The following is a 10,402-nucleotide window of genomic DNA, read 5'->3' as shown; positions in this document are numbered from 1 at the left end:
GTTAAACTAATTTTTAGTCGGACACGTTTTATTGAATTATTTATATTATGTTTAAGTAGTAAAAAAAAGTTTTAGTCAGACATGTGTGACTTTAGATTTAATTTAAGTAGTACAAGTACTTTTTTAGTCAGACATATTTAATTAAACCCCTGTAATCATTATAAGTAGTAAAATTATTTTTTAGTCCGACATATTTTGATTTAATTCCTTATATTCAGATTAAGTAGTAAAATTACCTTTTAGTCAGACATATTTTATCGATTTAGTATTTATATTCAGTCAAAGTAGTAAAAGTACTTTTTGCCAGGCATATTTAATTAATTCTTTAGGAATTATTTTAAGTAGTAAAAGTACTTTTTAGACAGGCATATTTAATTAAACCCTTGTATATTATAAGTAGTAAAATTACTTTTTGGTCAGACATATTTACTCGAATTCTTTATATTCGGTTTAAGTAGTAAAATTACCTTTTAGTCAGACACGTTATATTGAATTATTGATATTTAGTTAAAGTAGTAGATGTTCTTTTTATCGAGGCAAATTTAATTAAATGCTTTCGATTTAGTTTAAGTAGTACAAGTACTTTTTAGCCAGACAAATTTAATTATATCCTTAAATTTCCTTTCAAGAATCAGATATTAATTTTTCTAAAAAATTTTTGTTGAAGTGAAAAAAATTTTAATTTTCAGTAGTATAAGTAACTTTAAGTCAGACAAATTTTACAATTTGTAATTTTCACTTTCTTGGAAGTAGTTAGAGAAAATTTTTACTTAGACAGAACACTTAAACATTTTTTAAATACGAAAAAAATTATGTAAACTTTTGGTAAAACGGATAAAATTATATTCTTTTTATTATTCAGTTTAAGTAGAAATTAACATTTAATTTAATTTAATGTTAATTTTAGTAGTCTAAGTAAACTTTTGTCAGACTTGTACAATGTTAGTTTTAGTAGTAAAAGACAGTTTTAGTCAGACTTGTTTAATATTAGTTTCAAAAGTAAAATTAAGCTGTAGTTAGTATATTTAAAAACAATTTCAGTAGTAAAAGTAAGTTTTAGTCAGACTATTTTAATCTTAGTTTCAATAGTAAAAGTAATTTATAGTCAGAAATGTTTTATTTTAATTTCAGTAGTGGAAGTAGGTTTTAGTCAGACCCATTTAATATTAGTTTCAGTAGTAAAAAAAAATGTTTGGCAATACTTTCAAAACTATTAAAAAAATTTCTTTTCAGAACATTTGAATCCAATAATAACTAATTTTTTTTGTAAAGAAAACAATTATTTCTAAATATATTATAGACAAAAAGATTTAATAGACGAAAAAATCGTAATATCTTTTTCTACAATTTTTTTCTTTTTTTTTATCTTTATTTTGATGAATTCTTAACGATAAGAATCTCAAAATCTTATGTATATATTATTCACACTAGTAAATCCCGAAGATTAGTCAGTGAATTTTAAACAGTTCCGGGCTTAAATATCCCAGCAGGTGTATGATACCTGTGTATATCAGATTACAATATTATATATAGCAAAGTTTATTTTCACCCGCAACACTATTTCGTTAATAATTCAGAATAATTTACACTTAATACGTTGTAGATTAAGATTGAAAATAAGGAGATTATTATATAACTCAATATGTTAGATAAATAATTATTAATCATCCATTTCTTATAGAAGATATAATGACTTATATAATTAAAGGAAAATACAAAATATTAAAATCGAAATTTTTTTCATCAAAAATGATGGAAAGTAATATAAAATGCTTCTAATTTGTAAAATTAAAGTTAAACTGTTGAGAGATTTTTTAATATCACGCCCAATTACGCGTAATGTCACATGCCCTTAAGGGTGTTTTTATGAAAATTGTATAGGAAGGATTTATACTTCTTTTTACGCCGAAAAAAATGTCTTACTTGAAACAGCGATAAATTTCTCTTGAATAGCAAAAGTTTTAATTAAAATAACAAAAAAGAAAATTTGCTAATATAGTAAAATTTTCAGCTGTTCCAATTAAAACTTTTCTTTGAACAAAATACTATACAAAATTATTTGTCTACAGAATTATTTGCATTATACATTCATTATTATTTTCATTATTTACTCAATATTTACATTATTATCATTATTTTAATTACTAAAAACATATAGTCTATAAACAAAATAAAATATTATTATTAATAAAAATTGTAAAATATTATTAGTATTATTAAATATTAGTATTTGAATTATTCACAATATTCACATATTAAAAATTTGTATTTCTCGCAATATTTACACTATACTCGCATTGCTTGGCAAAGAAATTATAAATAATTTCTTAAATTTAAATTTCTGAAAGTAAAAAAATTTTGAAATGGAATAAAATGTAAGAAAAAATAAATGAAAATAAATGAAAATTCATTGTTCACAGGTACATGGCCATAATGAATCCTCTGAAACCTCGCTTGGGAAGAAGAACCACTCTATGTATAGCAATTGCCATTTGGATCGTGGGAGCTGTTTTATCTCTTCCCATGTTACTTTTCTTTACAACCTTTACACATACCTTCACAAATGGAGAAGTTCGAGTGATATGTTATAGTCAATGGCCGAATGAAAGTGGTGAATATTTGTAAGTATCGTTCTTTTAAGTACTCTCCTCCCTTGTATTTAACAATTTTTTATTCCCACATTTATCAAGAGAAAAAAATTATTCTCCAAATTAAAAATAGTAATAAAAAATTATTATCCAAATCATAAATAGAATATTCTACATATTTTCTTTGTAAAAATTCAAATTTAAGAACAAAGAAAATAAAATGTTGAAAAGTAAGAAGCAAAAAAAAATTGCAAAGACATTTTTTTTTCTGAATGATTAATTTCTAAATTTAATTCATTTCTCGTAAAAATGAAACAATTTTAATAAACTTTAAAGTTTAATTTTTTGTCAATTTCAATATTTTAGAATAATTTTAATTATTATCAAAAATAAAAATATTTAGTATACTATTTATTATTTTAATAGACTTTAAAATTTAAATTTTTGTTAATTTCAATACTTTAGAATAATTTAAATTACTATTTATTATCTAAAAATTTTAGAACAAAATATCATTAATAATAAATAATATTAATATAAAAATAATAAAACAGTAAAGTAGAGAAAAACAGTAAAAAATAAAAACTGTGGAAAAATATTTAAAAATAATAAAAATTAGCAATAAAATATTTATTTGTGATTATTTCCCCTATCGATAGAGAGGATTCCTTAACAATCAAAGGTTTACATTGTAATCAGCTTGTAATTACCTATTCCATTTTGCGGTAATTGCAAAGGTTCATTCCTGATCTTCCATTGTGACCCAAATTCAAAATAGTTTCTCTTTTGTGCCCATGTGTATTAAAATAATAATAACAGAAATAATAATAAAATAACAGTGGTTAAACTTTTATTTAATAATAAAAAAAAGTATTGAGTTGAATAAAATTAAATATAGAGAAAGATTATTTATAAATTAGAGACGAACATAAAAAAAGATAAAAAAAAGCTCACATGAAATTAATAATTAAAAATACCAAAAAAATCCGAAATCTGTCATTAAAATAAAATTCTACATTTTTTACCTTATAAATATTCTCTCGTAAATGTAAATCAAGATGCAGTTTACATTCTTTTACCCAACAAAGGAAACTTTTTTAATAAAACGACGGCACCATATGGTGAGTCACATTTTAAAGGACTTTCGCATTAATTTGATTTATTTCACATACAATTTTTTTTTATTCTAATCCTTTATATTTACTAAAACTAATATAGAACTGGAGGTTTAATGAACAATTTTTATATTAAAATATTTTTTCCTTTTTAAATATTTTCATATATTGAAATATTTTTTCTTTTTAAAATATTTTTATATTAAAATATTAATTATTAAAAATTTGTATTATTTCATTACTTATTATTAAAGATATTTTTTAGAAAATATTTTTTTATTGAATAATATTTTAAAAAATATTATTTTATTAAATAATTCTTTATAAAATAATTTTTTATAAAATAATTCTTCATAAAATAATTTTTTATTAAATAGTTTTTATTAATTAAGTTTTGTATAAATTAATTTTGTATTAAATAATTTTATATCATATAAACAATATAAATAAATATTTTTTATACAAAAATGCTTTATAAAATAATTACCTCTTATACAATTTCATTTATTTACTGTAGACGCTACTGACCCAATAATTTTTTATAAAACAATTTTTGTTTATCAAACTACCGTTTTTAAATAAATAATTCATTCAATCTTTTGTATTTTAAATGTGTCAGCGAATTGAAGAAAAAAATTTTTTTAGAGTTTATAAAAAAAAAAATTGAACAGACCAAAAAGAAAAATAACTAAATAGTTTTTCTAAATAAGTAAAAATATTTCAATTGAGAAAAAAAAATTCAATAACTTTTAAACGAAGGGAGAAAAACACACTAATTAATTTATTTAAAAAAAGTAAAAAAGAAGTTTGTTTGATAAAAAAAAAGTTAACTACTTAAAAGAAAAGTGAAGCTATACTAAGTAGTTTCTTAAAAAAAATTAATTCAACAGAAAAATTTGTAATTGAAAATAATTTATCAACGTAAATGAAAAGAGCAGAAATTAAATTTTTTTTTAAAAAAGAAATAACTAAAGATAAATTTTTTTGTACTGTATACAATTTTTGAATTGTAATATGTTCCGAGCATAAAATAAATAATTTTATTACCTTTATTATTCAATGTGTTCAATTCTGGAAAACGGACATAATTTTTCCATTCAATATATTATACGCCTGAATAATCGAGAGCTTTACAGCATTTCAACATTTTTGTTATGATAATAATAAATAATATTACAAAACTGAATACGTCCAGAGATCGCACTTCCTAGGAGAATTCAATTTTCGAAAAAGTCGTAAAAATTTTTGCTCTAAACTAAAATGTGAAAAGTTTTTCAATTTTGCCGGGGAAAAAAATATATATTATTACAGACATAAAAATAAATGCAACTTTTAATTGTAATGTATATAAATTCTCTTTATTTAAAAACTTTTTTTTCAACAATTTTTAAATAATTTTTGTACTAATAATTTTTCTATTAATTTCTAAAATAATTTTTGTTATGAGTTTATAAATAATTTCTGTAATAATTTTTTGTATAATAATTTTTGAATTCATTTTTATTTTTAGTTTAAAATAATTTTTATAATAATAAGTATTTTCGAAATAATTTTTGTTAGCAATTTTTAAAATTCTTTCGGTAATAATTTTTGTACTAGTTTCTTGAGTAATTTTTGTATTCATCAGTTTTTTAATTGTTTCTGAAATAAATCTTGATATAATTTTTGTTATAATTTCTTTTACAATTTTTTGAAATAATTTCTTTTTACATAATTTTTCAGTAAACTATTAAAAATCTCTGTTCGATTAATAATAATTAAATTTACAATATGAGATAATGTCAAATATTGTAATTGAAAGTAATAATTATATTGACAAAATGAGTAATAACAATAATTAATTGACAAAATGGAAAGATAAGCCAAATGCGGGAATAATTAATTATCAAACTCTTGATAAAAGCAAAGCATATTGTTGATTTTCATATACAAACCATTTACGTACTTAACCGCAATTTCATTATCGTCATTTTAATTTATTCCCCCGGTGATAAGAAGCTGTATACACTGAGCATTCTGATAGCAATGGATTTGAATTGGCTTAATGTAAATTAAACTCAGTTATACTGTGTGCAAGAGTGAAACAGAGAGAAATAGAAAGAGAGTGAGGGAGAGACGAAAATCTTGAAATGTGAAACGGATTTCAAAGCTTTAGTATAAATAGCGCAATATCTTCTCAAATCTTATTATACTCTTACTGTAACTTCAATATAAGCATCATAGATTTTTCTCCCCAACTTCTTGTTTTTTTTTTTTTTTTTTTTTTTTTACTACTTTGACGATTTTATTATTTTCAAAGTACCAAGAGTTTCATTATAACGAAATCCGGCAGTTAGAGTTTCAAGTACGTCCTTCTTTATAGTAATTATTATACAAGTGTGCTTGTATTTGAATTTTTTTTTTCAAACATTTATTGCTAGTGCGCTTTTTATTTCGAAACTTTGTAAAATTACAATAAAGTAATTACAATTTTTAATGGTTAATAAACATAATATTTTATTATTAACAAAATTTAAATTCATTTATTTATTTACCTTTTTAAAGATGAAGGACTTAAATATAATTAATCCAGAGAGTTATCTTATTAATAATTATTTTAGTTAATTAGAAATCAGTAGTAAAAGTCAGCTTCAGTCAGACTTTTAAGTATTTAAATAATTTTTACCTTTTTGTAAATAAAATTTCAACACCTAATTTACAGTTTCTTATATTAATATCAAATTTTTTTAATTAAGATCCAGTAGTATAGGTCAGTTTTAGTCAGACCAAGAAATATTTTTTTATTTTTTTTAAATAAAAATTGCAATAGTTATTCTAATGTTTCTTATGTTAATAACAATTTTTTCAAATCAAGAATCAGTAGTAAAGATCAGTTTTAGTCAGACGTGGAAGTATTTCTTTATTTTTATTTAATTAAAAATTGCAATATTAATTCTAAAGTTTCTTTTATTAATAACAATGTTTCTTAATCAAGACTCAGTAGTATAGGTCAGTTTTAGTCAGACGTGGAAGTATTTGTAATTTTTTTCACCATTTTGTAAATATAAAGTTTAAACAGCTAATATACAGATTTTTTTTTTATTAAAAACAATAATTTCCTTGATCAAGATTCAGTCGTGTAGGTCAATGTTTGTCAGACTTGGAAATATATAACTTTTTGCTTACTTTTTTAAAGCTAAAATATTTTTTAAATTTAATGTAGAGCTTCTTATATTGATGACAATTTTGTATCACTAAAATCAGTAGTATAGGTCAGTTTTAGTCGGACTTGAAAATGTTTATTTCTTTACCTTTTTGTTGATAAAAATTATAACATTTAATCTACGGCTTTTTCTATTAATAATAATTTTTCTTAATTAAGAGATTCAGTAATAGGTCAATTTAAATCATACCTTGAATTATTTATTTAATTTCACAACTTTTTGAAACTGAACAATATTCAATATTTAATTTAGAGATTTATTTCTTAATAACAGGTTTTTTTTAATTAAAATCAGTAGTATATGTCAGTTTTTGTCAAACTAAGAAATATTTAACTTTAATAATACCTATTTATTTTTCTATTTTTAACCTTTTTGAAAATGAAATATAATATTTGATCTACAGCTTCATTTATAAATTAATAATTTTTCTTAATTAAAATCTAAGAGCATTAGTGAGATTTAGTCAGACCTGGTAATATTTAATTAATTTATTACTAGTCTGATTTTCAAGATTAACAAATTTTAATATTTAATCTCTATACATCTTTTTTTATAAACAATAATTTTTCAGAATTAAGAATAAGTAGTATAGGTTTGTTTTAGTCAGACCTGGGAATATTTATTTAATTTATCACCTTTTTCATAGATAAACAATTTTTTTACTTAATCTTCAGCATTAATTAGTAATAATAATAATTTTTCTTAACTAAGAATCAGTAGTATAGACCAGTTTTAGTCAGACCGAGAAATATTTTTATTTTTTTTTACTTTTTTGTGGATAGAAACTCTAATATTTAATCTACAACTTCATTTATTAATAAGAATTTTTCTTAGTCAGGATTCAGTAGTATAGAACAGTTCTAGTCAGACCTAAAATTATGTATTTTCTTCTTTGTAACCTAATTTGTTGATAAAAATTCTAATATTAACTACAGTTTCAATAATTGTTTATTAATAATAATTTTCCTTAATTAAGATTCAGTAGTATAGGTCAGTTTTAGTCAGACCAGAAATATTTCAATATTTTTCATCTTTTTCAAGATAAAATATTTATTATAAAAATTAATTTGCAGTTTTTTATACTAGCAACTTTTTTTCTCAATTAAAATTCAGTAGTATAGGTCAGTTTAAGTAAGACCTGGAAATATATTTTATTTCTTAAAGAAAAAAAATTTTATTAGTTATTCCACAATTTCTTATATTACAAATAATTTGTCCTATCAAGATTCAGTAGTATAGATAAATGTGAGTCAGACCTGAAAATATTTAATTTTGAAAAAAATATATATATATACTTTTGAAAATAAACAATTTTATTTTAATATTTAATCTACATCTTGTTTTTCTTTATGAGCCTTTTTCTTAATTAAAAATCAGTTGTTCAGATATGTTTAAGACTACATTTAAATAATTACGATAACAACTGAATAATCAAAATTATAATCACTTAATTTAAATTAAAACTTAATTGCTGCTAAAATTACAAATTTTGAAAATTAAGATTTAAATTTAATTTCATACAAAATTATATGTTTAATCAAAATAAGAATTAATTAATCATAATTCAAACTATAACCATAGCGAAAGTCGAAAATAGAACTGAAAATCAACAATTGAATATTGAAGGTTGAATTTCTTATTTATTCACGAACTTGAAATTACTCAAAACATTTTGATATTATTCTACAACTATTTTGTTACGTCTGAAATAATATAGTCATATTAATATTTGTTAATAAATAAAAATTGTTTACCTTTAATTAGATTTCTTATAAATATAATTATATAATTATGAAATAATAACAGTTGGAATATAAAAATAAATACGGTAGAGGAAATTTGAATGAAAGACGGTAGTAGTATTTTCGTAAAGCTCCTCAACAACTTGTCGTGGCCTTCTATTATTGTCTGACGTAAACTGTGTTGTTTCTACTGAGAGCTGGCATGCATGCATTTAAAGGAGGTCAGTAGCGTAATTCTCAAACCCCCCTATCAAGTCATACTTTCGCAATATAAGAAAAGAAAATAAAATGTGAATATATATAGTATATAGTAATATATACATATATATTTTAAACTTTAAAGAAACTTTTTTCTTCTTTTTTTCAGAGATACACAATTTGAATTTTTTTTCTCTTTCTTTTTTTGTCCATTTTATACACAAAAAGTCGAGAAATATTTTTCTCCCAGAAATCACAATATTTTATGCCAATTATCTCTCTCTTTTTTTTTGCTTGAAAAAAGAAACTTTTCTTTTAAAAAAATATCCACCACTAAAACTAATAGAACTTTTTTTTATATAAATATATAAAAGCTAAAAATTTGTAATTAACGAAAGTAAATGTGAAATGTGAGAAAAGGATTTTTTTTCCTTTTTTTCTGAAATGTCGATTAATCACATTTGGTATTGAATGTTGGAAGAAAAATGGAAGTTGGGTCATCACGTGCATTTACCCTTTAAAAAGTAAAATTAGGGTAAAGTTGAAAATCGATGGGAACTTTTTTCCATTTATTATCATCACATAATTATCGCAAGGATGTCCGCGCCATAATTTAAAAAACAAAAACGTGTGTTTTCTAAATTCTTTTTTATTTAAATATTTTTTATTTTCTTATTATATTATTATATTTTTCGTTTTTTATTTAAATATTTTTTATTTAAATTTTAACTAATTTAAAAATATTTCTTGTATTATTCTTTTTGTATTTTTCGGCATTATTTTTAGTACTTTTATGTATCTTTTATTCTTTTGTATTTCTTTTTGTTTGTTTTTTTCAAAAGTAATAAAATTCTTGGCAGAAATTCAATTATGTTCAAAAAAAAATTTTTAAATGACACGTAAAAATTTGAATTATCTTTAAAAATAATAAAAATTCTTCTCCAAAATTCAATTATTTTTGAAAAATTTTTCTCAATTTAATCATTTTCACTATCTATTATTTTATAATATAATTTTTCCAAAGATTTCAATTATTTTAAAAATAGTGTTGATAAAATTCAAAGTAAACATTAAATTATTTTCATAAATAGGTAATAAAATTTTTTACCGAGATTCATATATTTTCACGAATAATAAAACTCATTATAGAATTTCAATTATTTAAAAATTTGTTGATAAAATTCTTTATGAGGATTCAATTTTGAAAATCATTCATTTATTCAATAAATTATTTATTTTTGTATTTAAATAATTGAATTCTCGTAGAATTTTCTAATAAAAATTGATTTAAAAATTAATTTCCTTCTAAAATTTTTACATAATAATTGAATATTAAAAGCATTATATAATTTTCAAAAATAATTGAATTTTGAATATTTTTCAAAAAATAATAATATTTTTCGAAAAATTTACTTAAAATTGGATTAAAAATAATTAAAATCCTGTGAAGAATTTTATTATTTAGGAGAATAATTAAATTCTCTTAAAGAATTATTTTTAAATAATTGAAATCCTGTAAAACATTGTATTATTTATGAAAAATAATTGAATTCTTT

General features: G+C 20.9%; 1 protein-coding gene across 1 annotated transcript in view; it reads left to right on the top strand.

Annotated features, from left to right (window-relative positions):
• Positions 1-2,419: 2,419 nt before the first annotated feature.
• Positions 2,420-10,402, top strand: part of LOC122500971 (tachykinin-like peptides receptor 99D) — a 46,872-nt gene continuing 38,889 nt past the window's right edge. The window contains exon 1 of the mRNA XM_043610162.1: positions 2,420-2,621. Within this exon, the coding sequence (XP_043466097.1) occupies positions 2,425-2,621 (197 nt within the window). The 5' untranslated portion in view covers positions 2,420-2,424. The remainder of the gene's footprint in view (positions 2,622-10,402) is intronic.

Source organism: Leptopilina heterotoma, unplaced genomic scaffold (assembly GCF_015476425.1).
Source record: "Leptopilina heterotoma isolate Lh14 unplaced genomic scaffold, ASM1547642v1 Lhet_192, whole genome shotgun sequence".
Taxonomy (NCBI): Eukaryota; Metazoa; Arthropoda; class Insecta; order Hymenoptera; family Figitidae; genus Leptopilina; species Leptopilina heterotoma.
The sequence above is the reverse complement of the archived record's forward strand: the minus strand, read 5'-3'. Positions and strand labels throughout refer to the sequence as shown.